The 26,248-nt window shown below is 41.2% G+C and overlaps 6 protein-coding genes and 1 non-coding gene across 14 annotated transcripts; 4 read left to right on the top strand and 3 right to left on the bottom strand.

Annotated features, from left to right (window-relative positions):
* Nucleotides 1–21: 21 nt before the first annotated feature.
* TRNAA-CGC lies at nucleotides 22–94 on the top strand. Its single transcript has one exon. It is a non-coding gene; the product is annotated as a tRNA-Ala (tRNA).
* Nucleotides 95–435: 341 nt separating this feature from the next.
* LOC9637591 (polyprenol reductase 1) lies at nucleotides 436–2,257 on the bottom strand. 2 transcript variants are annotated; one of them, XM_024662253.1, is made up of 5 exons: nucleotides 1,870–2,257; nucleotides 1,054–1,822; nucleotides 892–995; nucleotides 758–830; nucleotides 436–676 (listed from the first exon to the last, which is right to left on the bottom strand). In XM_024662253.1, the coding sequence occupies exons 1-2, from the start codon at nucleotides 2,215–2,217 to the stop codon at nucleotides 1,343–1,345; spliced, it is 828 nt and encodes a 275-aa protein (XP_024518021.1). In that variant the 5' UTR covers nucleotides 2,218–2,257; the 3' UTR covers nucleotides 436–676; nucleotides 758–830; nucleotides 892–995; nucleotides 1,054–1,342. The 2 variants fall into 2 exon arrangements, with proteins under 2 accessions (XP_024518021.1, XP_024518022.1); XM_024662254.1 differs by having other exon boundaries at nucleotides 892–992.
* Nucleotides 474–1,326, bottom strand: LOC112341657 (alanine and glycine-rich protein-like). Its single transcript, XM_024662198.1, has 2 exons — nucleotides 1,198–1,326; nucleotides 474–830 (listed from the first exon to the last, which is right to left on the bottom strand). The coding sequence occupies exons 1-2, from the start codon at nucleotides 1,324–1,326 to the stop codon at nucleotides 474–476; spliced, it is 486 nt and encodes a 161-aa protein (XP_024517966.1).
* Nucleotides 2,258–2,426: 169 nt separating the features above from the next.
* LOC9637590 (pentatricopeptide repeat-containing protein At4g02750) lies at nucleotides 2,427–3,824 on the top strand. Its single transcript, XM_002988415.2, has one exon. It carries the CDS (start codon nucleotides 2,427–2,429, stop codon nucleotides 3,822–3,824), a length of 1,398 nt encoding a protein of 465 aa, XP_002988461.2.
* A 2,896-nt stretch (nucleotides 3,825–6,720) lies between these two features.
* Nucleotides 6,721–9,693, top strand: LOC9637589. The gene is made up of 2 exons (XM_024662263.1): nucleotides 6,721–7,987; nucleotides 8,053–9,693. Exons 1-2 carry the CDS (start codon nucleotides 6,917–6,919, stop codon nucleotides 9,625–9,627), a joined length of 2,646 nt encoding a protein of 881 aa, XP_024518031.1. The 5' UTR covers nucleotides 6,721–6,916; the 3' UTR covers nucleotides 9,628–9,693.
* Nucleotides 9,694–18,478: 8,785 nt separating this feature from the next.
* LOC112341687 lies at nucleotides 18,479–20,701 on the top strand. The gene is made up of 3 exons (XM_024662266.1): nucleotides 18,479–18,661; nucleotides 18,719–19,975; nucleotides 20,038–20,701. Exons 1-3 carry the CDS (start codon nucleotides 18,479–18,481, stop codon nucleotides 20,545–20,547), a joined length of 1,950 nt encoding a protein of 649 aa, XP_024518034.1. The 3' UTR covers nucleotides 20,548–20,701.
* Nucleotides 20,702–22,933: 2,232 nt separating this feature from the next.
* On the bottom strand, nucleotides 22,934–24,468 carry LOC9637099 (copper chaperone for superoxide dismutase, chloroplastic/cytosolic). Of its 7 annotated transcripts, none has more exons than XM_024662260.1 (6): nucleotides 24,222–24,468; nucleotides 24,011–24,043; nucleotides 23,884–23,952; nucleotides 23,692–23,826; nucleotides 23,409–23,626; nucleotides 22,934–23,354 (listed from the first exon to the last, which is right to left on the bottom strand). In XM_024662260.1, the coding sequence occupies exons 3-6, from the start codon at nucleotides 23,945–23,947 to the stop codon at nucleotides 23,121–23,123; spliced, it is 651 nt and encodes a 216-aa protein (XP_024518028.1). In that variant the 5' UTR covers nucleotides 23,948–23,952; nucleotides 24,011–24,043; nucleotides 24,222–24,468; the 3' UTR covers nucleotides 22,934–23,120. The 7 variants fall into 7 exon arrangements, with proteins under 7 accessions (XP_024518028.1, XP_024518025.1, XP_024518026.1 ...); XM_024662257.1 differs by having other exon boundaries at nucleotides 23,884–23,956; nucleotides 24,011–24,079; nucleotides 24,222–24,459; XM_024662258.1 differs by having other exon boundaries at nucleotides 23,884–23,956; nucleotides 24,222–24,459.
* Nucleotides 24,469–26,248: the final 1,780 nt, after the last annotated feature.

The following is a 26,248-nucleotide window of genomic DNA, read 5'->3' as shown; positions in this document are numbered from 1 at the left end:
TTAAATTGGTTACCACGATTTGGGGATGTAGCTCAGATGGTAGAGCGATCGCTTCGCATGCGATAGGTAAGGGGATCGATGCCCCTCATCTCCATTATCAATTTTTATTCTTTTAAAAAACCCGAATCGTGCTCTTAAATTTCCGTCTTTACGTAGGAATTTTTTAAAAAGAAAATAGCAACAATTTATGACTTTTAAATAGTCCCATAAAACAACAACCGACTGAAGAATAATTTTTGTGGGAGGGACTTTTGTGACACTGATTCATAAAATCCACATACAACTGGCAACTACTAATGTCATTATTATTAAGATTGCTCTCTTCCAACCCATCCATAGCGATCTCAACAGTAGTGACATAACATTGGGAATTGCCAGTTTTATAATGTCCCTCCCCACAAAAAATAATTTTTTCATTATTCAGCAGACGAACCCTAATTCAAAGAAATATGATCGATTGGAAAAAAAATATTTTACAATTGTCTTCGCCTTCTCCTCTTCTTGCTGTTCTCCTCGTTGCTCTTTAGAAATCCAAGCAGAAGTAGCACGCCCCAGAAGCACCATCCCCCAGCTCCCCATCCTCCGCCACCGCCGCCACCATCGCCGCCACCGTCGTCCCCGCCGCCGGGGCCACCGCCACCGCCATCGTCAAGCTTGGGGACGAAAGCTTCCTTCGCTGGCGATCGAGACACAAAACCATCGATAAGAAGCCCTTCTCTACCATTCGACACGAAGAACACAAAGAACAAACGCTTACATTGCATTGGAGCCGTCTTGGAGACGACAGCCGACTGGTTTTGGATTGTCTGCTGCTGGGCTTCACACGTTGCCTAGAAATCCCAAGAAGTTTAGACAAATTTCGAACAAGAAAAATCAATCAGTCATACATACCCTCATCGCGCTGCAAGTGGTTGTCACTGCTAGAGCCGAGACATCGAATTTGCGGTGACCAACATGAATTATCCTAACGCTACTCCCGGTAATAGCCGCTCCTACTGTAGATTTGGATAGAATTGGAGCTACTGAGTCAGGGAAATCGAGGAAAAGACTTACCGTCAGGAGCTCGGATTTGCTGCGCAAGAAATGGGGACGCGAGCACGGCCGACATAGCTGCTGGCCCGCCCAATCGAGAAACGAGTGCCACAAATGTAGCCGCCCAAATCAGCAAGGAGTGAAGCCGCTGGAAGAAATCATCGCCTCGCCACGCGCCAAAGCGATTCCTTCCTCTCCTCTGCCTTCTTCCCTAAAATCACCATAAACCCTAATCGAATATCCTTTCTCCGCGCTTCCTGACGTGGCACCGACAGACATTAGAACAGCTGCCATGTCACTGACACGTCATTTACAGGACAAATGGAATCAAAGCCTTCCTCTGTCTCGGGAAGCCATCGACTTTCTTGAGGTACCATCGCCGGGTGGAAATGCTTCGCGAGGTGAGGTAGAAGGCGACGAGCATCACTGTGGCGGCGCTGATGGCAGTCTGGGAGATCATCCCCAGGCCTATGAAATCGATGATCTCGAACAGATAGTGCGGGCACGCGACGAGATCGAACAATCCACCGTGAGGAACCACGTATCTCGGCTGCTGCGGGGAGCGGCCACTTCTCAGCTGGGCGAGCAAATCGTGGTGGTAGAAGTTCCCGACGATGCCGACCACGAAGAACACACACCCCAGGAACATCAAGTCGATCTTGGGTGGTGCCAGATCCTCCGCCACTTGCTGCGCGTAGAGGAGATTGGCCGTGGAGGCCGTGTAGAAGAACACGATGCTCAAGCTGGACAGGAGCTCAGCATTGCCGGAGTACTTGTGCACGAACAGCACCTGAAAGATCGTGAGAAAGTGTGACCAGCTTGGAAAGAATCACTTGCCTCGATGACCCTCTTGGAGAAATGGATGCAAATCGCAGCGGTGAGCACCAGGAACCTGGGACTAGGGTGAGTGTTCTTGAGGAATTCCGGGGCGAGCGATGGGAGAATTCCCATGGTGGCGCTCAAAACAGCTCCTGCCAATGCCGCCGAGGGGAAATAGAAGAGAAACATGGCGATTCTGCTGGGGATTTCGCCTAGCGGACTCTTGCCCTCGGCGAATTTGGAGTACCTCAGACCTCCTCCTTTGAGCTCCAGCAATCCCATGGGAAGAAGCGACGCCAATCCGATCACCAAGACGGCGTAGAGGTAGGAATTCGCGGCATACTCCTCGAAGAACAAGAGAGCCATGAAGAGAGAATGAGAGAATGAGGGAATAACCTAGGCTATAGATAAATTTTTTGTTCCTCCCGTGGGAAGCCAAGTGTTGGCCACTTGGCCGCTTGATTGACCAGCGTTGATCCTAACAATGGACGATCATCTCGGGCTTTGTTGACCACCGTTGACATTACGCTGACCAGCGTGGACTAACAATGTGAGACTCCATTTTTTCGGCGCCTATGAATGTTGCGCTTCTCGCGAATCGTCTCCGGCAAAGCACGAGTCTCGTGGACACGACTCGGATCCACGCGATCATTCTTGGGGCGGAAGAGTTTAGATCCGATCGTCTCCTTGCGAATTTTCTGATCGAGGCTTATGGGCGGAGCGGAAGTCTGGCACAGGCGCGTGCTACGTTTGATTCCGTGAAGCAGCGGAATGTTTACTCGTGGAACTTCATGGTGTTGGCTTATGCCCGAAACGGGCATCTTGATGATGCGAGGAGGCAGTTTGATGCAATGCCTTCGCACGGGGTTGTTGCAAGCACTGCACTTCTAGTTGCGTACTCGCAAAACGGCGATCTTCTTCAGTGCGGTCATATTTTCAAGACGATTCAGCAAAGCTGCGTTGTTGCTTGGACCGCTATGCTTTCCGCAAATGCCGTGAATGGGCTTCTCGAAGAAGCAAAGCGTGTTTTTGAGAGAATGCCTGCCCGTGATGCCGTAGCGTGGGACGCAATGCTACAAGCCGCTTCAGAAAACGGAAACATTTTGGAAGCAAGATCTCTGTTTGGGAAAATGCCACAGACCACTCTAGTCTCATGGACATCTCTCATTTTCGCAAATGCGCAGGCAGGAATGATCATAGGAGCAGAGGAACTATTCCAGAATATGCCTCAGAGAAACGAAGTCTCGTGGAACGCCATGGTCTCGTCTTACTCAATGCTTGGAGACCCAGATAGAGCTGTGGATTTTCTCAAAACTATGCCCCATATTTCAACCATTGCATGGACGTCGATTATCACAGCAAATGCCGCATCTGGAAACCTTGGAAAAGCTAAAGCCGTGTTTGATTCCATGCCCGAGCACAACCTGGTAGTCTGGAACACCCTCATTGCGGCCTACTGTCGGGCTGGGAATCTCCGAGAGTCAACAAAGACCCTTGGCAGGATGCCGGCGTGGAGCACACTGACATGGAACGCCGTGGTTGCCGCATGTGGTCACCACGGTTACACCGCGGTTGCCGTGGGGCTATACCACAGCATGGAACTGGAGGGGATGAAGCCCGATGCGACCACGTACGCGGGCATTTTGACTGCCCGCAGCCATGCTGGGCAGCTCGAGAGCGCTCGGTCCCATTTTGTGGGAATGGTTGCCGATCACGGCATTTTGCCGAGCTTGCAGCACTACTGCTGCATGGTTGACATTCTTGGGAGATTGGGGCGGCTGGAAGATGCCCAAGACTTGATCGATTCAATGCCTTATTTGCCTGACCATGCCGTGTGTGTGAGCTTGCTTGCTGCACGCAGGAGCCATGGCGAGATTGGATCCATCAATGCGCCAAAGTGCAATGTGAGCGAAGACAAGAGCGCTCCCTACATGCTCTTATCCACGGCTATGCTTCAGTTGACATTTTCTTGATTAAAAGGAGGCTTCTTCTAGCTTTGAACCTTGCATTAATGAAAGCTGGAAGAGAGTCCGATACATTTCTCCAATTACCAAGCAGATATGTAAACTAATTTTTCTGGAATGTCCTCTTTCAGAAGACAAATATAAATTAGAATAAAATAAAATGAACATATACCATCTTTAGCCATCAAGATTGCCAAGCAAATTGAAAGGCTGATATTTCCTAAATTGAAATTGAGATCCAATATGAATTTTATTCTTAGTTCTTAAACATATTTGTTTTATTTATTTTTTTGAGTACACACAACTGAAAAATTATATAATATGATGTTGTCACTCCAGCCTTAAAATTGTAAAGCATAACAAACAAAAACATAATAAAATATACAAAGATTTTTTTAATATTACTTGTAGTAAAAGTATTAATACAAGAAATTTGGTGATTTTGATATTTTAAATGTATTAATAATAAATACAATGGCAAAGGCAATTAATACTATACCAAATACTAAACTTCCAAAAGCTCAAAGTTTATATAGAACTTTAAATGTTGAAAGAAATACCACTAATGCATATGATGTTTTTATTCTAGATACAATTAATAATGAAAGTGGTTCAAAAGTAGGAATAACTATAAAACAAATGTATTATATATGTTACTATGAAATAATTATAGTGATATAGTAACTTTTGCAACTTCATATATAATTATAAAAACATTATTTATATTTACTCATATTTTAGAAAATATTATTCATATAGACCATAAATAATAATAATCAATATTAGCTGTAATATTTTGAAAAATATGCTAACAAGTGGTTCATTTAATATGTCACATCAGTATTTATTATATCACCAATCTTCAGTCTTTACAAATAAAAATATTAAATTGATGTTTTTATAAAAAAAATTATTTAACAAATATACTTTATAGTTGTCAAAATTATAAATAAAGGTATTAAGACTATAAGAACATGGAAATTTAGATTTATATTTCTCTTATGAAGAAATTATTTATATTTTTTTTTTGCATATATCCCAGTATTTACCAGACTTCATATTTAGTTATGCAAAGTTATTGCAACTTTTTAACATATTAAAAGACATTAAGAATTAAATTAATATTAAAAAATACTTTTAAAATTAATTTTACCATAATAAATGTATTGCATATCATTTTTTAGATGATAACATAGTTCTAGTGTTTATCACTAATATACTCTTCCAACCAAGTAGAAGAGTTTATTTATGTAAGACTAAATAAATTTTAGTTAGTGATAAGCTCTAGATAACATAGTTATAGAGTTTGTCACTAATATACCCTTCTAACCAAGTAGAAGAGTTTATTTATGTAAGACTAAATAAAGTTTAGTTCTTTGAAGGAAAAAAACTTTTATAGTCCACTTATTGTTAGTCAATCCAAAAGTATATTTTAGGAGTTACTCATTTTGTTAGCTCACTTGGAAATTAAACAAGGGAAAAGTTTTCAGCCTGAAGTAAATTTTATACTAGATAAACAAACTTTACATTTAACATTAAGGAAAAAGAGGAGTTTGGGTGATATAAAATTTAGAGTCTTTTATTCAGTGGCCATAAAATTTAGAAGTAATTATTTTTATTCAAAAACTTTAAGACCTTAAATTTGTGTATTGCAAAGATTATAATTAGTAAAATAAATTTTTATATTTTATATATTAAAAAACATTAAGTATTACACTGATATCTTTTTCAACACAAAATAAAAATAAAAACTTAATGTCAAAGGTTTGCATAAGTGGTATTAACTCTTTTGTCAATTACTATAAAACCAAGAATACAGCCAAAATCCATAATGACTACTGCAATCATCAAAATCTTTAAATACATTGGGTTAGTATTATGTTTGTAAGATTTAATATAAGTTTATGTGCCCAAGAAATTATATATATAAAATATTTATGTAATAATATAAAAATCTAGTATTATTTTTGCGTGCAAATTTATAGAATATATAGTAAACTTATGATTAAAAACCTTTGGTTTGTAGGCTTATAAAATAATCTTTTTTGTAAATAATATTTAAGCGACCTAAAATTACTTCAGCATTTTATCATGAATTTATTATTTGGAATCAAACTAATACATAAAGCTGCAAAAAACTTATGTTGGGACCATTAATTTTTTTTTTTTCTGGAATGCATCATTCATGTCTTAAAGCAGAAAAAACAATACAGAAAATGCATCAGACACCAAGATGCAAAAGAGGAAGTGATTTAATATTTGCCTATCCTTGCCATGCTGACATTACCACCCGGTTGGTTTAGATGTTGCAATTGTCCATATGAAGGAGAAATATCTTGCACACAGCAATATATAACACTTATGGTCCTATGACTCTGAGCCACCTTGAGACCCAATACTAATGCTATATGGTCAGCCATATTCAATTGTGAGCTGTATGACCTGGGGCAGAGAAAGAGCGTGGTGTTTGTGTCTAGAATTCGTTGTTCTACACACTATCAAATATTGTCGTACGCTTTACGGGTATTGGTCATGAATGCGCGCGAGGACCATGGTCATGCTATGCATCTCCCATTTCCCATGTAAAGAAAAATAACATTTGGGTTCGTGCATGGGTTGTGAGTGATTGATTCTCTCCATGGATGTATGTATGACATGTTTTGTGGTCAAGCCAGAAACGACTAGAACACTTGATCCATTCGCAAAAATTTCCTCTACTGTGAAGAATTCTCAATTTCAACCTGGGAAAGATTCCTTTTACCATCCATCGCTAGTTCCTCTTTGACCATGATAATAACTGACAATCAAGAAATTTCTTCTAGATACTTTACTTTGGAAAAGTCAAACTTGGGTGGCGCATGAGAACGTCCGGACATTACACGGTGGATTAAAATGGCTCCTTTTCATTGACTTGTTTCAACCACTGATCCACCGCAGCCCCTCTCTTCGCTCTCTCGCGAGCGACACCAAGATGGATGTTTGATGTGATGGGCAGCTGGATCCACCCCAGCAATCGCCTTAAATGCCGCGCCACTCGCCGGGAGCGCTCGCTGGATCGCGAATTTGGGCAAATCCTGGTTTGTGAGTAGCTCCTTGCGCCCATGAATCCCTACGAGGTCTCACAGACCTCCTCCGACACGATCCAGTCGCTCCTAGACACCGCCCAAAAGCTGCGAGGGTGCAGCGATGGCGGCGGCGATGTGGGCGGAGCTGTGGCGGCGGCGGAGAGGCTCCAGCAGAGGCTAGCACAGCTCCACCAGCTCCATTCCAGGTCATGGCACATCCTCCGCCACAACAACGAGCACGCCGCCTTCGTCATGGCGCGCCTGGAGAGCATGGATGTTCTTTGCGCCAGGCTCGTCCCGGCCATGGACGCCGCGCGAGCGATTCTCCATCGCGGCAAGATCATCGCCCCGGAGAAGAGACCATCCTCCTCGATGTGGTACGTTCTTCGCAGGACTTGCTTTTCGCGCGGCGGCGGCGGCGGCGGCGGTGGATTGGCGGCGCCGCTGGAGGCGCTATGCGAGGAGCTGGGCATTTGGCTGGACTACCAGGAAGGGATCTTGGAGCTCCTCTCGTGTCAGGCATTTGGAGCGGCGCCGCGGCTCCACGCATCCACGCTCGAGGGATACCAGCCGCTGAGCAAGCTCACGAGAAGGATTCGCGAGGAGCTATCTTCCAGCTCCCAGCACAGCGTGATCATCGTCCACGGGCCATCCGGCGTGGGAAAAACCTCCCTCGCGGCGTACATCGTCGCGAATCCTCCCCAGTGCTTCGCCGATAGCGCAGTGGAGATCCGAGTCGGGAAAATCGCTGGTAGCGATCGCCGGCTCAAGAGCAAGCTAAAGTCACTTCTCCAGGAACTGAACTGCCAGAAGGAGCTTCTCCAGAGAGCTGGGAGCTCCCAGGATTGCTGGGCGCTGCTCGAGGAGGTGGTGGCGGAGTCCTCCTACTTGATCGTGCTGGATGATGTGTGTGACAAGGAGATCGTGGACAGGATCATCCAGTTGAAGCGCCATAGCTCCAAGTTCCTCATCACTTGCCAGGATAGTCCGGTTCCTTGCGTGGAGTCGGGCTCGGTGGCCTCGATCAAGCTCGGCTTCCGCGACACGGCCTCGGTTAGCCGAGGCGTTCTCCGATTCCACAGTGGAATGCCGGAGAAGAATCTCCCAGTAAGTATACACTTCGCCAACTTTCTTTGTGCTTTCTTTCTCACTCTTGTTCTTCTTTCAAACAGGCTGTGGCGAGCAAGCTCTTGCGACACTGCAGCCACCATCCACTGGCAGTGGCGATTCTCGGCGAAGCTCTGCGAGGATCGTGGCGGCGGGCGGAGTGGAACGCGGTGGCGAATCACTTGGAAGTTTGCTCCGGGAACCATCTCAACTGGCTGGCGGGAGTGATGAGCACGATCGAGCTGAGCACGGTGGGACTCAAGCACGACACACACGATCTCTTCACCTCGCTCGCTGCGATCTCCTGGGACGAGCCAGTCCCGGTGGAGTGCCTCCAAGCTCTCTGGTCGGCGCTCGGGAAGAAGAGCCCGTTCTTACTCCACGCTCGAGAGCTCGTCCGCCGGTGCTTGCTCAACCGGACACCTGACTTCCTCTTCTACGACGTCCATGATCTGGTGGTGATGTTCTTGGAGCGGAAGAGATCCAGCGCGGTGGATGCGCTGCTCAATCTCGCCAAGCCACACACCCGGGCAGTGGCGGCTCCCTGGCTGCTACACTTCGGGAGCAAGGAATCCAAGCAGGCCGCCGCTGGAGCTCTCCGCGGGATCCTGGTCCTGGACAGTGATGATCTCCACGCGAGCTCGCTGGCGAGCATCGTGGACGTGGTCAAGGCTTGTTCGAGCAAGGAGGAGATTCGCAGGGAGCTCAACGCGATCGTGGGTGCCGAGATCGTCAACCTCTTGTTCCGTGCTTCGTCACCCTCGGCCTACGCCTCCATAGCCAAGTACATCGCAGCTTGCTTCGTGGAGGCCGACTACGAGGAGTTTGGACGCGGGCTTGTGGCGTCCGGGCTCGTTCACAAGCTCCGGACGCTCCTCTCGAGCAGCGGAGCTCCGGGGATCAACATACTCGTCAAGAAGGACGCAGCGGATGTTCTAGCCAAGCTCGCGAGCGCCGGAGCTGGATCGAGCAGCGGCAGGGACAGATACGTTTGCGAGAGTTTGATCCGAGAGAACGTGATGGGCGAGCTGGTGCTGCTACTCGACGCTCGATCGGGGTGGCTCCACGATGGAGTGCTTAACGCGGTGGTGAAGGTGGCGGGGATTGGAGACGCGGCCATGGCGCAGCTCCTCGAGACGGACATGCTGGACGAGAAGCTGCCGGAGCTGCTGAGGAACCGCAAGGCGGTGGTGAAGTCTCGGGCTCTGGCGGCGCTCGTGGCGCTCATGAAGATTGGTGGAGCTAGAGTGGTGGAGAGAGTGTTGGGCACCGGGATTTTGGAGGAGCTCGAGGCGCTGCTCAATTGCCCATGCGAGGAGGTCCAGATGAGCGCTTGCTTGGTGTGCAAGGAGATCTTCTCCAGGGGATCGTCGTCTCCCGTGATCCTGGAGCAAGTGCTCAGGAGCAAGGTGGTGGAGATTCTCACGGGGTTGCTTGGAGACGAGGTGGTGGTACTGAGGAGCCGAGCGGTGGGAGCCCTCCAGACGCTCGTCCAGGCGAGGGGAAGTGCAGTGGCAGATCGAATTGTGAGAGCTGCGGGTGTGGAGAGCATCCAGAAGGGTCTCGAGGTACTGCCCAACGAGGACATGGGAGTGTACAAAAGCTTGCTCAGGTCGATCGTGGGATCCAGAAAGAGCTGAAGTTTGCTTCATCGTGTAAATCAATTCTTAATACTTTTTGTTTTATGAGAGTGAATATTTAAATTATTAACATTTTTAAATATCTCTAACTTTGAGTTTAAAAGGTGCATTTGCTCAAAGAATTTTAAGATATTGCATTGCTTGCACAATCATTGCAAACATAAAGATTTAAGCATCTTTATTTTATCTCAAATGCTTTCACCATTATATGGCATGAAATTAAATGTTTCTTTAACAAAATTTGCTTTCATCATTATGTAGCATGAAATTAAATATTTTTTTAATGAAATTTAAATGCCTTTGCATTTGGCTTCCTGCGAGTGTTATTCACAATTTCAAAGGGTTTTATGAAAGTAAATGTTCTTATTCTTTAATTTTTAGACTTATTAATATTTAATTAACCCAAAACTCTTGCTTATATAGTAGTCTGAATTGAAATTAATATGAAAACTACCAAAATCTCACTAAACAATAATATATAGCATCATTAAACTTCATATCATCCCCTCATCTCAAAATGATAAAAGTTAATTAAGGTTCTTTAATTGATGCACTAGGATTTGAAAGAACATTAAGATGAGGCACTAGTGGGTCAAACTTTTTTATCCTTTTGTATGAAATGTTTTATTTGTTGCACACACACAATTTCTAAAGGATCAACTTGTTAAATATTGTGCCTAATTTCATAAATTTATAATTCAACTTATTAATTTAGTCCCTTCTATTGGACAATAAACCCTTTAAACAAACCATATACCATAAGATTGGGAAAATAAATTAATATTAAGTTATTTACTTTATACTTTATAGGTGGATAATAATATAAATTGTAGTGCTATTATTGTCCCATTTGTATGTGGGTTAAGTGTTTAGTAAAATCTATTTGAACCAGTGGAAAAATGATCATCAAATATTAATCCCAAGGCTTAACATCATCTACTTATAGGAGGTAAAGGTAAATTTAACTTTGTTAGTAATATAAAATCAAAACTATATAAGAGTTTATATAATGAAATATTAATGAAACTTTGCATCTTTTATAACATATACATACTAGAGAAATGACAAATAACCATCTTAATATGAATATGGAAAGTTCACAAATATCAAAGGTAGTACTAACTGCAAATAGTTATTAATATCAATCTTTACAAAGTAAAGAATGTTATCCTCAGGGTAATATTGAGAATATAAATGTCAAAATCGCAAATGATATAATATTCTTAAACCCACCACAAAGCCTTTAAATCCTTAATTCAGCTTTTTGAGCTTCATAAATCTACCAAAATGAGAAGAGAGCAAAGAAGGAAGAAGAGCTTGAGAAAGGGCATTAGCATTAATATTAAAACAATCATATACCTTAAACTTTAAAACCTATAAAAAAGTATGATAAATCAAATTCTTCACTTTAATAATAAAGTGGCTATAGTATGATTCTAATAACATTTGAAAATCATGTAATTATACATGAACCTTCTCCAAACCTTAAACTATTATTAGACACTCCTTTGTCATAGATTAGTTCACTTTTACAATAAGATGATGTTAATTAAGCACCCTTATACTCTTTTGCATCAACACACTTTTAAGATTAACATTAAAAGCATCTATGTCCAAAATGAAAAACTGAGTGTAGTCAGGATATGCCAAATTAGGGGAGTTGCCAATTCTATAAGATTTGCAAATGCTCATTTACAATCCTTAAACAAAACAAAAAATAACATTGATAACTTTAGTAATGCTTGCAATTGTGCAATATGATTAGAAAAATTATGGAATGTTATTCAAACTAAATAACATCATTAAGAACTTATACAAATTAAATAGTGTATGAAAAATAATTTTAGGAATATCCTCCTTAATCATTAGCATTTGCTAATATCTAAAAACCAAATTTTACTTAGTGAATTAATAACTTCTCCCAAATGATGTAGATTTAACTTAACTTCTTCTAGATGATCTAGAAAATTGGCAATGTGAAGTAAAGGGTATATATTTAAAATAGTCACTATAATCTCTTGAATTTGGACTTCCTAGAAAGTCATTTAACCCAATATTATTTAAATATAAAGATGTTTAACCTCAAGTATCCCAAGACCCTTAACCAATTATAAAGAAGGTGCATTTTTATTTATGGGCTTTTTCTTTTTATATTTGAACTTTTATGAATCATTTCTTGAATCATTCTCTTTAGTTGCATACAATCATATTGTTTAATGGATGATAGTCAATATAAAATTAAATATTGCTATCAAAATTTGTCACAAAATAAAATTCAGATATCTAAGAACTCTAAAACTTTTGGATAGCACTTTTCTCCAATATTTCTTTGACATTTGTTTATAAGATTTTGATCTCCTTTAGTGTACACCAACTCCAAATAGAAATTTTAATTAGAATAACATATTTCAACTTTAGCCCTAGATGATATATCAAAGTTGAAAAAATCAACATACTCCTTTATAAGTTGGTCAACCATTGTAACACAAAAACTATATAAAGGATCTAGAGAGGGAATAAAAGAGTAAAAAGTAAACACAATAAAAAGTAATATAAAAATGATGAAACAAAAAGTAAAAGTAGAAAAAAGAAGTGGAATATAAATGAAAGGACTATAGTGTTAAGTTAAACTTTTAACCTCATATTTGGTATGGATTAGTTACAATGCATGCTAAGTGTGATTATAAAATTACCCTCTCATTTCATATTCCCTTATTCCTCTCACTTATATTCTACTTATTCCTTCTAAGAAATGGAGTATGTAATAAGGGGGAAAAACTTCAAAATCATACTTTGTATAATTGCACTATAATCAATTCATACCAAAGATGAGGTACCCTAAAACTCAAGTTTGAGATCATCCATATACATAGCTAGGTCTACTTTATCTTACACATATTTATGTATATGGCTATTGCCTTTGAGATAAAAGATTGGCTCTGCCACATAATATAATTGTGGATGGCAACATATGACAACAAGCTGAGTGATACAAGATAATCTCAAACCCATATTAACTATCATAGAGAAGATAAAAAGGGACCTTTTATTATAAAAATGAGTTTGGAAAATGAATATTAAATGAACTAGTGCCAAATGACAACAACACTAACAAGTTCTTAATTCCAAACCTTCCACCCAAGAAATGAAAGATACCAATCTAGGAAATACTGACAATACTGATATGTGTAACTAGCTTTATTATATGTATAACAATGAACATCACAATTATAACCACATCCTCACCTTTGTCTTTAAATATAGGCAACAACAATGTCAACCTTCATCAGAACAAAATCACATCCCATAAAAAGTAGAGATAAAGCATGTGTAAGGTGATATTTAATAGTGTTATACCAGTCAAAAAGTGTCATCAAGGGTGGCTGGGACAATCACATACATAAGTCTCAAAAAATGTATATTAAGTGTTGGCTATAACATTTCCAATTTAATCTGTTTTAATATATTTAACTCTACATGAAGTAAAAGACTCTAGAAGTAAATATAAAATTGCATAAATAACTCAAATGACCCTTGATAGAGATAATATAATTGCTGGAAGGTATCATCACAATTGTCAATATATCCAAATGCCACTTAAAGACACATTAAATAAAGAAAAATAGTCTAAATAAAATTACTTCAATTAAAAAAACTTAGAATAAAATTATAAAAATTAAAACATACTTTTTTTTTGCTGAATGAAAACTGATATTGTTGTCAAATAAACAGAACAAGGTTTATCTTATATATAAAACTTGTAAGGTCTGAATTTCCATACTAATATTAAAACTTTTATTGATAATTTTAGTAGTCATCTTAGTTTAAGTTGAAAAACTTTTTTTTTTTTTTTATTTGAATATACACTTTAAATATTGATAAATTTTGAAAAACACTATATAAACTTTAGTATATCTTATTTGAGATTATTGAAAGGTACTTTTTATAAGCTATCTAGAGCTATTGTAAAAAAACCAAAATTAAATTTACACAAAAATTGAAAAAAAAACACAATAAACTTATTTGACCACCATATTCACAAACTCATAGTCAAACTCTATAAAATCTGCCATGTTTTTAAAATTAGTTTTTGTGTGCCTACTAGTAGTATTGTCATAATAAATAATTATGTTATTTAAAATATCTCAATTCTTACTATTTAATACTCCATTATTTTAAAATGAAAGATTACTATCATATTTACAAAGTAAATATAAATTCATTACACTTTTTATTTTTCAACAAAGTTATAGTTTCTCTACTAGCTATGACCAGATTGCAATTGTTTTTTCCACATATAGTATCAAAGACAAAAATAGAGCTAATAACTACCACTATTACTTGTCATAACAATAGAGATAAAGAAATGCAAACAACCAGAAGGGACTTGATATCTTATATACGTATACTTAATTTAAAATGTAATTTAATTAATTAAAATTTATATAGTATAAATCTGATTAAATAAATAAGCTTTGATTCTATCAACTTTAGTATAAAAATAAACTTAATTTTAAAAACACAATATGACTTCACACAAGCCCTATAAAATCCTAGTAAATCCTCTTCTTTATAACTATTTACATTATATAATTACAAACACATTGCATACATCAATGCTTAGAATGCTTAATAGTAGTATTATTCTTTTTTAGTATTATTATAATATAGTTTATTAATGTGTAATTTAATTGCTAATATAGAAGTTGATATAAAGCCAGATGAATATTATAGGCATAAAGACAAACTATATTTTTCTTATAAGCTGAAATAAAGTTTCATAAAAGCTCCAAATAATGCCAATAGCTTTTCCCTCTCTGATGGCTGTACCATATATTTCAAGATTAAAATTTATTTTACCTACTATACCTTGACCTAATGGAATTCTGACATTTATTATTAAAAGTAAATTTGATATAATCCTAGTTGTAGTATTTGAAGTTATAAGATCTATATCCTCTGGTCTAAAACCAATTTCAGGTGCATTAACTAAAGCTGCATATAATGACCTTGTATTAAACTCTATAGTAAGCTCTTTGAATAACTGATTAAGTTCCTTATCCTAACTATGTTATGAATATTTACAATCAAATTGTACTCTTTCATACTTTGAAACTCATTTGAAAGTGCCTCATCATATTTATGTTGAAAGTTTATAAGAATAAGCATGTTTATAACAAGATTAATCGTATTGCATTAATAGAATAAATAAGAATATACTAGGAAGTGTTTAGAAAAGTTTATGAATTATAAATATATCTATAAATTATAAAGACATGATTAATCTGAATAAAACCGTTAATTGGTATAACATCCCAAAATATTCAAGCATATTCTAAGTATAGTCCCTTCCATCTATATGTTTTGATTGAGCAACAACTAAAGATAGAAACTTTATGCTTTAATTATTTAAACATGGCAATAATAACCCAACTTCTAAGAATATATTTGCTTTTAAAAATGTTTATCTATGCAGGCTATGCTTATTTTTATTGTCAGAAGTTGCTGTTAGGCCTTACCACATAGGATTTAATTTTTTTTTTTTCCTCTTGTTTTCATTCTCTCGACCTCTTCACTCAATCCCACTAATGTTGCTTCTAATTTCACTATCTTTCACTGCATTTTTTTTCTTGTGCTTTGGGTGAGATGATATTACATCACACATCACAAACTTTTATGGAATTAATTTCAGCATTAAGTGCATGTTTGGGGCTCAAAAGCAAGATTATTGGGTATGAATTTTATGTGTTTTATAGCAAACAATGTCTCCCAATGTGTAGCCTTAAGTGTCATAAAATGAATGGAGGCCATACAGTTCTACCCAGCCAAACAAAATTGTTTTGTGGAGAATTTATGGTGTTGAATTTCTTTATATTCTCAAATTCATTTAAATAAACCTTTTGTATTTAGGTAAGAAGATTCTAGTATATTCCTTATTATTCCTAATATTTTATATTAACTAAGGAGCTTTATATTAAGGATAGATTCATTACTAACTAAGGTTTCAAGTAATAAAATAATATCAAATTCTGTCAAGCTAAATAAATCATGACTTAGATTATTACTAGAAGAGCTCATCTCATCAAACTTCTATGTAAATTGGCAAACCTATTAAACTTAACCAGTACCTTCAAGTAAAATTTTAAATTGTGGAATATTATTGGCTTATTTTTATTAATATAAAATCACTTTCCTAGAGTAATCAATAATAGTTAAAAAAAATTATTGCAGGTTTTGGATGGACGTACTCCTCCCAAATAGGAGTGAGTGGCCTGACAAAAAAATGTATTACCATGAAAAAATTATGATATTAAAGCATATGTATATTTGAATTGTTATAACACATATGTGTGACTTAGAAAATAATTTTTTTAACATAACATTTTTTCAAGGCATGTATATATTAGATTTTATTCACATATAATTTTTTAATCCACATCACTTTATTGCCACATTAGCATCCTCTTCATTTTTAAGTTTGGCAAAAATGCGCAATCAGATGATTGATCTATCAACCTGGTGACACCTAAAACAAACATCATGCCAAAAGAGTGCTGGCTATGGAACTTTATGCTATAGATGATGTTCACTACCCATTATGCTGATGTTATTATTGCATTAGACCTCTTAATTAGGTCTTGGGATTGTGGGTGTTAATCTAGAGTCTATTATTAAGCTTTCATGGTTTTTCCATGTTAGCATGTGAATTTTATATCATCAAAGAGTGATGACTAATCTCTACCTCAAAATTACAAATGCCACATCATGGCACTCAAGGTATTCACCAAAAACAATAGTGTTATCTAGAAGAGTAGAATCTTGTAGAAGCAACAAGTGCTAAATGAAATTATTAATGGAAAGGTAGAGATTGTGGTATTATATAGTATGTTAGATGAGCTAAAGTGCACAATTCTAATACTGGGAAGCATGCTTGATGTAATGTTTGAGTTTTTCTACCCAATTGTAATATGACATCTAACAATCTTATCTACGTGTTATGGACAATTCCAATTGGCATGGGTTGGATTCATACATGGCATCCCCATGCCAAAAGTATAATGCACACAATCACATTTAAATTACTATTATAACAATTATAATAATGTATATCCTCATATATGTAAATATATAATGCTCCTAGGCAAAATCACATATATGTTCCCATAACTATACCTACCATTTCAAACATCAAATTGTCTGATGAAAGAGTTTGCCAAAAAAAATCAGTAAGTATTTTTAAAAACTCATTTTAGTATATAGATTAATATTTTATTAATTTTTTAAGACAATGCGTTGTTAATATCTTATAATTTAGTTTTAGGAATAATATATTATAACTTTTATTTTTAGTATAACATTCTATGGGCATTCTTGAGTGTTATAAGATTCTTTTGATTCATGAATAGCAGGTAGTGGTGTGCCAGTACATAATGGTACAGAAAAAGTATATAATTTTCACCTGTATATGTAAAATTATATCCAAATATATCAATAGTATCAATACATTTGCAAGTAGTTGGATAATATATTAACCCTTCATTGCATTTTTGTGTTGTATAAATTACCAAGTGTACTACCAGAACAAAATCCATTAACCAAAATAGATATGAAACTCAAAGTGACAAAACAAGAATTTATTCTTCTCAACTCAAAACGATTTTAGTACTTCTAGTAGCCTCAATATTTATATTACTATGGATTTTATTTATTTGGTAAACCAGGAAATTCACTAGAAAAATTATCAAATAATATAATAATCTTGCCACCTAAATGCAATCAGATCTGAAGTTGATGCAAATTGGAAATATCTAATATTGCATTTTCCTATTGCAATCTGGAATACATAGTTGACTATCTATAATAATGAGGAGGAAGTGCAGAACTTTTTAGGCCACTAGATCCAGCCAATTGCAGCCGTCGGATGCAGAGTAACTCATTTCTTTCTTCCAAAATAAGGTTTTGGCCGGCCAATGGGGGTGGGGAGGAGGTGTGAGCAACACTGCAGCCAAGGAACTTTTACTGCAGCTCCTCCCAACTGCAAATTTCCCAGGGAAGCGGAGTGGCAGAGATGAATGCCCATAAGCTCCCGGGTTTGTGGAGAAGTGGAGCTGGCCACTGACCAGCAGCAACAAGGAGAGGGGATCGCGAGTGGAGGGGCTGGCAGGCGTTGGAGCCGTGTGAAGGAGGAAGCTATGTGCTCAAAATGCAACTTGGGGAGGAGGATGTGTCCAGGGTTTGGGAATGCGAGCGAGGAGCTTGATGATTGCTGGGAGTTTCTTCAAGCAAGTTTTTCTTCCTTGACAAGAAGAGGCGATCGTAGAGAGAGAGGCAGCAACAGGGATCTTTGTGGGATCTTTGTGGCACGGGGATGTTTGTGGTGGTCAGTGGCCACCCAGAGACCCAGAGCTCCAGGGTTTGTGGAGAAGCAGGAGAGGAGCGACTAACACGGTGTGATCTGGAAAGCTGTAAGTCAGTTCTTTCTCCTTTTTGTAGAGATGTTTGAAAGTGCTTTAGCCATAGCATGTAGCTCTGTAGAGACTAGTTGTTTAAGTGTTTGTTTTCTATTGGCCTTACAGATTGGAGTGGGGTCATGGAGCAGGTTCTGTAACTGGAATCGCTCGACCGTGGACAACAATCTAAGATGTAAGCTCTTGAGTTTTCTTCCTTGCTTCTTGCTTTCTTACGCAAGTTCAACCTGACTGTTTAACAGGTATTTACTTGAATATTAATTTGAATAACTATTGTTTCATGGTCTTGATCGATACTTCTAGTAGTTTCGGGTAGTTTTTCGTCGACGTCTTTTTGCTTGGGCGTGTCAGCATTGACTCTTCTTTTTTAGGGTTCATTGGCAATGGATTTCGAGCTCAAGGCCGCCAAGGCCAAATGGGAGAGGGAGCAAGCGGAGAAGAAAGAGAGGGCTAGGGCGCGGCTGGAGAGGGAGCGGAGAGCTCGCGAGGCGGCGGCTAGGCAGCACGAGGCGATCGAGGAAGCTCGGCGCCGGGCCCGGATCGAAGCGGCGGAAGCTGCGCTTGCGGTAAGTCCTCTTCTCGATCTCTTCGGATTTCTCATTGCGATCGATGCCTGGTACTAGGCCCAGCGGCAAGACGAGGAGGATCGAGAATTGGGGGATGGGGTTCGATACAGCAGGGTTCTTCGAGCTTTCAAGATTCCTGGCGATGGCGACAAGATCACGCTGCCTGCCGCGGATTTTGAGGTACTGGCGTCCCAGAATGCCATCGACAAGGGCCCGATGTTCTTCGAGATTTCGAACAATGCGAGTTCCAGCCAGATCGCGGCGACGCACGGCGGGGTTTTGGAATTCACCGCGGAGGAGGGATTCGTGGGGCTGCCTTGGCACGTCTGGAGCAACGCGGGTTTGCTCGAGGGTGACGAGCAAAGCAGTGTGAGAGTTCGCTACGTAAGGCTTCCCAAAGGAAGATATGCCAAGCTCCAGCCGGAGAGCCCCGACTTTGGCGACGTCCCCAATCACAAGGCCGTGCTGGAGACGAAGCTCCGCCATCACGCAGCTCTATCGTGTGGAGACGTCCTGAGCGTCAGCTTTGGGGGCGTGGATCATAGGCTCCTGGTGCTGGAGCTCCAACCGGCCTCGGCAGTGTCGGTGCTCGAGACGGACATGGAAGTGGACGTGGATGCGCCGCTAAAGGAGAGCTTTCCCGGGAAGATTGTGCCACTTCTCATAGGCAAAGCCGAGAGTGGTGTAGTGGAAGAAGGCCAGTACAGGTACTACAAGTTCAGCGTCGATCAAAAGCTGGCGGATGCTGCGAGCAAAGACGAGTTGGAGCTCTTGATCCGGTTGCAAGTTGGTGGCGGTGGCGGCGATGCCGACGTCTATGTTGCTGCCCATCCGGTAATTTTTCCCTCGCGAGATGAGCATCAGTGGTCGTCACACGACACGGGGACGAAAGTTATCAGTCTAGCAGGCGCGTCGGTAGGAGTTTACAGCATCGCGGTGTTTGGATTTAGAGGCGTGTCCAGCTTCACGCTGGCTGTGGAGGGGAGGGAATCCAGAGAAAAGCCAGCGGCAGGTCACAGAGTTGGAGGTGCTGAGGCGAAGATGGTCCAGGATGGCTACGAGACTTGTGGCAATTGCAAGCAGATGATACCATCGCGTACGCTTCCGCTACACGAGGCCTACTGCATCCGTCACAACGTCCCGTGTGGCTATCCGGGCTGTGGGATCGTTCTTCGGCGGGAGGAGGCGGGCCAGCACGTCCATTGCCCGGGTTGCGGTGAAGCTTTCCGGCAGGAGGAGCTCCAGAAACACTTAGAGGTGTTCCATGTCGCTCACAGCTGCGACTGTGGAGTCGTCTTGGAAATGCAGGCCATGGTAAGCACGAGAACTTTTCTGTTTCTCTTTTGCTCACATTGAGAATCTTCTTCCAATCTCAGGTGAAACACAAGGCTACCGATTGTCCACTGCGAAAGATTACGTGTAGATTTTGCGGGGACGTGGTACAAGCCGGGGGCGATGCCAAGGATTTGCGAGACAGGCTAAACGGGTTGAGCCAGCACGAGAGCAGCTGTGGCTCGCGGACGGACGAGTGTGACGTTTGCCACCGGGCCGTGATGCTGAAGGCCATGGATTTGCATCGAGCAGCAGTCCACGGTGGTGCTGGAAGTCTTAGCAGCGGCCCAAGAGAAGAAGAAGAAGAAGAAGAAGAAGAATCCACCAGTGAGCAGTGTCCGATTTGCGACAAGATCTTCGACGGGGTGACCGCGATCAACCGGCATTTTGAGAGCGACCACTTTGGTCCGAGTAGCATTCCAGCAAAGAGCTCGCCGCCGCCGCCATCGATCCCCTCCAGTTTCCGGCAGTCTCTCTCGGTTTTGTGCCCGATTTGTGGGATGGCCGTGCACAGCGAGCGGGATTTGAGTTCTCACATCGACATGGTTCACTGAGAGCTAAGATGGTGGGAAAATACGTCGATTCTTTATAAAAGGAGTGTACCTAGTTAATGACACGATTATGGGACTGCTTTGTGGTGACAAACTTAGAAGATATGCAGAGGATATCTGAAATTTGATCTATTGAAATAATGACGCATTCCCATCATCAGGGCAATGTTGTATACGTAAACATACAAGTATACAAGTAGTGGACAAGTATACAAGTATACAAGTATACATACACATTATAAAGTATATACCAAGAATATACTTAATTAATTTCAGCTTAAGACAAACTATGGATATACCAGATTATTTTACAATAATATACTTATTTAGTTAAGCTTGATTATTGAGCTTGAAGCTGTCCGTTTCTCTTCTATATGTAAAGGGCATTACGAATAGTATAGAGTAGTATGACTCGCGGGATCGTTTTCAGGGCTCCCGACTGGGCGAAGGAGCATTTACAAGCTCGCCGAAAAGCACTCCTCAAGAAGAAGAGAGAGAGAGAAGAGGGGGAAGAGCAACAAGAGCAGCAGCAGGAGGAAGTTGAGGTTTCAGAGGAGGAAGAAGAAGATTGTTATGACTATGTCAGCATGGGGAGCAGCGACTACTGGTCATGCTACTTGCGCTTCATGTTCATCGCTGCCCACAAGATGGTTCAGCAGGGAAACAAAGGAGGAAGAGGAAGCAAGCGAGGAGGAGAAACTCAGCCCTGTGAGGCCCCCCAAGGCGTTGGTGCTGAGCACCATTCTTCGAGTGTGCTCTCCAGACTCACGCTCCATCCCGATCTCATCACAGACGAAGCTAGTCCTCAAGTTGCTGCCTATGTCTTTCCCTCGCTCTCCATTGGACAGCCACGGTGACGTGGATTTGGAGCAACGAGGAGGTGATTAGCCTCCTTGGCGCGGCTGGGCTTGGGCCCTTGGTGGAGTGTTGCCGAGATCACCAGCGGTTTGTGAACGTGATGGACAGTGGACGGATTAGTAGGATGGCTGCTCTCCTCAACAAGCTGGCGCCTTTCTTCCCTGTGGTTAAACAGGACCTGGAGGGAACTCCGTATGCTGGGCACGACGACTCCTTGAACCTGGATGCATTTAAGACTCTTGAAGAGGTTCGCGAGGCGTTCAATTTTCAGTCCGAACTCGGCATCGGCTGTACTGCCCAAGTTGAGTAGGCTTTGATCAGATAGATTCTAAGCTTTGAGCTTGTTTGTTGCTCTTTTTTTTGTTGCTTTTCTTTTTAGAACTTAATTCGATTTGCGCAATAGATGTTTGCAAAGATAAAAGAGCTCGGCTATGGAGGCAAGGAAAAGAAAAGGTGGCGGGGGTATATATTAGGGTTCATAGATTCTTTTGTCTTGGCTTTTGGTGGAAGAAAGATGCTTGATTATCGAGATCGCAAGAAACAAAGTTTTCCTTCCGCGCTTTTCCAAAGCGACAGGAGAAAGCGTGAAACCCTCCAAAATGGTCGCGAGATGCGACTCTACGCAAGAGAGAGAGAGAGAGAGAGGAAAGAAAGAGGAATTTTTTCTTCTCCTCGCTTAACTCACGAGATTCGACCCTACGCAAGAGAGAGAGGAATTTTTTCTTCTCTCTTAACTCACGAGTGAGAACTCCTCGGCCTCTTTCTCCCAAGAATTCCAATGCAAGCGCCGCGCGATCTCACCTCCACGCCCCGGCACGCTGCCTGTGAGAAAATCGCGCGTTAGTTTCTTGCGGGAAATCGCTCGATCCGATCGCGAGAGGGTACCAAAAACGTACCACGCAAGCGCTGGTGTAGGTGTGGCCATCGATCCCACACACCGGCGCGCGCGAGGAATCGGCGCACACGCACGCCACCGGCCTCTTGCTCAATCCCACCGAGATCCTCTCATCCTGCCAGAGAAAGAACGAAAGAAAGAACCAACCAAGAAATGAAATTTCCAGAGATTTTGCCGCTGCATGGCGCTCGATCGCTAGCCAGAATCCCCATACCTGGACGAGCGCATCGCAGCGCGTGGAAAGCAGCGCGAGCGCCATCACCAGCTGGATCGCGCTCCACCGCATTGCCCTCCGCCTACACGCGCATCGCTCCGCCAAAATCCTTCCAAGAACTCGAGAGATGCGTGGGGGATTCGCGGAGCTCGGATTCTTCTCGTGAGATCTAGCAGCGCATGCGGTGCCGCGCCGACGATCGAAGAAGGGGAAGAAAAAAGAGTGAAGAACAAGGCGACCATAGCTGTCATGTCCAAATAAGCGGCATATTCTACACGCGCCACGGAATAAACCGTCGCGGGAGAATATGCCGTCATCTCGCGCGCGCGCGTCCGTACAGACGTGAAGGCAAGAAGGTGTCGTACTGGGTTAGTTAAGATCTTGTCCCCCGGAAGCACGGAATCCAAATTACTATAGCCAAGTACCAATATCGAATTTTTTCGATTCACTTAGCAAGAACTGCACGATTCCCAGATGATAGTTCTATCGCAAGATCATAGCTACGAGATTTTTTCTTCTTTCACGATTCAAATGATAGTTCCATCGCAAGAGCACAGCTTCTTGTACTAGTCGATCATAGCTACGAGAATTTTTTTGTTTGCAAGAACTTCACGACTCCCAGATGATGGTTCCATCGCAAGAGCACAGCTTCTTGTAGTTCTCCCCGACTCCAGCGCTTCGAGCAATTACGGCGGCGGCGATGCCGTGGACGGATTTGTCAGCGGTGGCGTAGATGGCGAGAGCTCGGCCGATCAAGTCCGTGACTCGCAAGCCGGTCTTTGTTCCTGCGAAGTCCGCCCGCCCGGTTTCGTCGGCTACAACAGCTCCAAGATCTCCAAGAGGCTGGGACAAGTTTCCAAATGAGTCGAGAAGGAAAAAAAATATGTTTTTGTGTACCTCGGTGTCTTGCTGCTGAGGATTGAAAATGGCTCCGGTGCTCGCAGCGCCTCTGGTGAGATCACCATATGTGTTGATCGACCAGCCGTGAGCGCCGGGAGTCAAGCCGGTGAAAGTGGCTTCGATGCGAGCAAGCTCCATGGAGACTTGAGCGAAACGAACCACGCCATGGATCTCGGGGCCCTTGAACTCTACGACCGCAGCAGAGACTCCAAAATCTACACAAAGAAAGAAAAAATCTCACGAGGAAATCCACAAACAACAGCTCGAAAGCAAACTTCACCTTCCAAGCTTCCTTGTCCGATGAGCCTGGCACTGCGGCCGGTTTCTTCGAGTGCCGCGGAGATGGCTTTCACTGGAGCCGTGCCGAGAACACGGACAACCTGATTAGACAGATCTACGGTCACAGCTTTCACGCCTGTACTGCGAAGAAAACGAGCCACTTTAGAGAAAAAAAGAGAGAATTCCAGACGACCTTCCAGAGGCTCCAGCTTGCCGCGAACCGACTTGACACAACCCTCGCATTTCATGTCCACCATATACTCTGTCTAAGCAAAGATCAACCAATTTCCATCCCCTGATCGATCAAAAACTTCTCTCACCAGGAGCTCCGGCAAAGTTTCTCCTCCCGTGGCCTGTGACAATCGCGGGGCGAGTGAGAAATGGATGATCTAGGAAGGCCATGCAAAGAGTAGTACAATGAGAAATCACGACACAGTCGTAGTGGTACTACTACGAGCTACTTTGTACTACACGCTAATGTCGACATCGTGTCGAGGATAAATTGCGAAAAGAAATGCGATAGAATCTTACCCCTGATACCGAAGCGTGCACTGCCTCTTCCACGGGCGAGCCCGCCGCCATAGCCAGAGCTACCTTGGAAACCCTCGCCTCGATTCTACTGCCAGCGCCAGCTTTCCCCACTAGATTCGCCGGCGCGAGATTCCCAGGCGGTGAGCTCGCCACTCGCGGTGCTAGGGTTAGGGAACCCCCGAGAGCAGCGGCCATAGCCAACGATCTTTCCTTCTTTCTTCAGCGAAAGCAGAAGAGTTGTAAAATTTCAAGAATATTTCTAAGCATTTTGACTTTCTTTGACTTTAAATGTAAAATTCAATTTTAGTGTTTACTTGGCAATGAATTAATGAATTAAAATGGACTAACACCAAGTCTACTTTGTACTTTGTAAGTGAACGATAATAGAAGTTGTAATGCCATTATTATCCCACTTGTATGTGGCCCAAATATTTAATAAATTTTGCTTAAATAAGTGGAAGAATGCTTGTTAAATATTAATCCCACGACTTAGCATTAGTAACCCATGGCAATTGCGAAAGTAAACCTAACTCTATTAGTAGTATTAGATCATGAGTATATAAAAGTTTATATAGTGAAACACCAATAAGACTTTACACCTCTATAATATACACATACTGAAAAAAATGGCAAATAACCATCTCAATCCGAATGTTGAAAATTCATGTATTTCACGATCATCCCTTTAAAGGTCCGAATGAGCCATTCTACCAAACCATTTGACTATGGATGATAAACACTTATAAAAGTGTAATATATCCCTAATTGAAATGTCAAAATGTGAAATATCTCAACCATAAATGCAGAACTATTATTTGAAAGAATTTGCTCAAAATAGAAATGCTAGAATACCATTCGATTGAGGAGGAAGTATCTAACAATAGTTGTAGACATGCTAGTAAAAGCACCAACTTTCACCTAAATGAGTTAAATAGTCAAAAGCAATAATGATATACTCATTGCCAGTAGTCCATAATGGAAAATGTCTAATCAAATCAAATACCACCAACTTAAATGAATGGGAAATTGCAATTGACTCTAACTATCCTTCCACAATACAAGGGGGAGTATTACAAACTTGACACCAAACGTAGCTACACACATATTAGATAATATCATGTCGCATCTTTGGCCATTAAAAAGACTTGTGGAACTTCTAGGTCACACAATGATATCCCATATGCTCATCTAGAATAGGAGAATCACAATAGCCATATAAAAAGCGTGGAGTAAAGATTGAAAGCACCACTAGCCATAAATATCATTAAGATCCATCCTTAGAAAATAAAGATAACCGTTCTGAAGGTAATATTAAAAATGTAAATGCCGAAATAGCAAATCATCAATAAGTGATGCAGAATTCTCAAACCCATCGCAAAGCCTTTGAATCCATGGCTCAATCTTTTGAGCTTCGCGAACTTCGTCAAGAGAAAGTAAATCCTGCTCTACACCTTATGGACATTGAACGTCAAGTATGGCAACCACTAACAACATAGAATCCTCATCCAAACAATCCACCAATGCTGGAATAATAAATTCATCAGAAATATGATAAGAGAGTGAAGAACAAAGAGGAGCTTGAAAAAAGGCATCAATATCAATTATAAAACTCCCTAAGTGATAAATAGTATCAAAATCATATATCTAAAGCTTCAAAACCCACTAAACAATATAACTAACCAAATTCTTTTATTTCAATAATGAAGCAATTGCAGCATGATCACCTTTTAATAATGTTCAAGAACCATGTAAATATACATGAAATTTCTCAAAACCCCAAACTGTTGTTAAACACTCTTTCTTTGTTGTGGAGTAATTCACTTCCGCTGGTTATAATGTATAGTTGATATACACAATGGGATGGTACTGACTAGGCACACTTAGGCTCTCTTGCATTAACACACCTCTAAAATCGATATCAATCCATATGGAAAATGAAAAGTCGAGTGTAGTCAAGATAAACCAAAATTGGAGGAGTTGTTAACAACTCTTAAGATCCGTAAATGCTCATTCACAATCTACAGATT

The sequence above is a fragment of the Selaginella moellendorffii genome, unplaced genomic scaffold (genome assembly GCF_000143415.4).
Source record: "Selaginella moellendorffii unplaced genomic scaffold, v1.0 SELMOscaffold_88, whole genome shotgun sequence".
Lineage (NCBI taxonomy): Eukaryota > Viridiplantae > Streptophyta > Lycopodiopsida > Selaginellales > Selaginellaceae > Selaginella > Selaginella moellendorffii.
The sequence above is the reverse complement of the archived record's forward strand: the minus strand, read 5'-3'. Positions and strand labels throughout refer to the sequence as shown.

What these genes read in the sequence shown, in the direction of transcription:
- LOC9637591 (XM_024662253.1), bottom strand. Translation starts at nt 2,217, where the DNA reads ATGGCTCTCTTGTTCTTCGAGGAGTATGCCGCGAATTCCTACCTCTAC. An exon ending in TCTCCAAGAGGGTCATCGAG is followed by an intron (nt 1,823 to 1,869) that starts GCAAGTGATTCT and finishes ACGATCTTTCAG; the next exon opens with GTGCTGTTCGTGCACAAGTA.
- LOC112341657 (XM_024662198.1), bottom strand. Translation starts at nt 1,326, where the DNA reads ATGGCAGCTGTTCTAATGTCTGTCGGTGCCACGTCAGGAAGCGCGGAG. An exon ending in TCGCTTTGGCGCGTGGCGAG is followed by an intron (nt 831 to 1,197) that starts GCGATGATTTCT and finishes TGGGATTTCTAG; the next exon opens with GCAACGTGTGAAGCCCAGCA.
- LOC9637589 (XM_024662263.1), top strand. Translation starts at nt 6,917, where the DNA reads ATGAATCCCTACGAGGTCTCACAGACCTCCTCCGACACGATCCAGTCG. An exon ending in TGCCGGAGAAGAATCTCCCA is followed by an intron (nt 7,988 to 8,052) that starts GTAAGTATACAC and finishes TCTTTCAAACAG; the next exon opens with GCTGTGGCGAGCAAGCTCTT.
- LOC9637099 (XM_024662255.1), bottom strand. Translation starts at nt 24,416, where the DNA reads ATGGCCGCTGCTCTCGGGGGTTCCCTAACCCTAGCACCGCGAGTGGCG. An exon ending in TGCACGCTTCGGTATCAGGG is followed by an intron (nt 24,080 to 24,221) that starts GTAAGATTCTAT and finishes TGGCCTTCCTAG; the next exon opens with ATCATCCATTTCTCACTCGC. An exon ending in CAAGCTGGAGCCTCTGGAAG is followed by an intron (nt 23,827 to 23,883) that starts GTCGTCTGGAAT and finishes TTCGCAGTACAG; the next exon opens with GCGTGAAAGCTGTGACCGTA.
- LOC112341687 (XM_024662266.1), top strand. Translation starts at nt 18,479, where the DNA reads ATGGATTTCGAGCTCAAGGCCGCCAAGGCCAAATGGGAGAGGGAGCAA. An exon ending in CGGCGGAAGCTGCGCTTGCG is followed by an intron (nt 18,662 to 18,718) that starts GTAAGTCCTCTT and finishes GCCTGGTACTAG; the next exon opens with GCCCAGCGGCAAGACGAGGA. An exon ending in TCTTGGAAATGCAGGCCATG is followed by an intron (nt 19,976 to 20,037) that starts GTAAGCACGAGA and finishes TTCCAATCTCAG; the next exon opens with GTGAAACACAAGGCTACCGA.
- LOC9637590 (XM_002988415.2), top strand. Translation starts at nt 2,427, where the DNA reads ATGAATGTTGCGCTTCTCGCGAATCGTCTCCGGCAAAGCACGAGTCTC.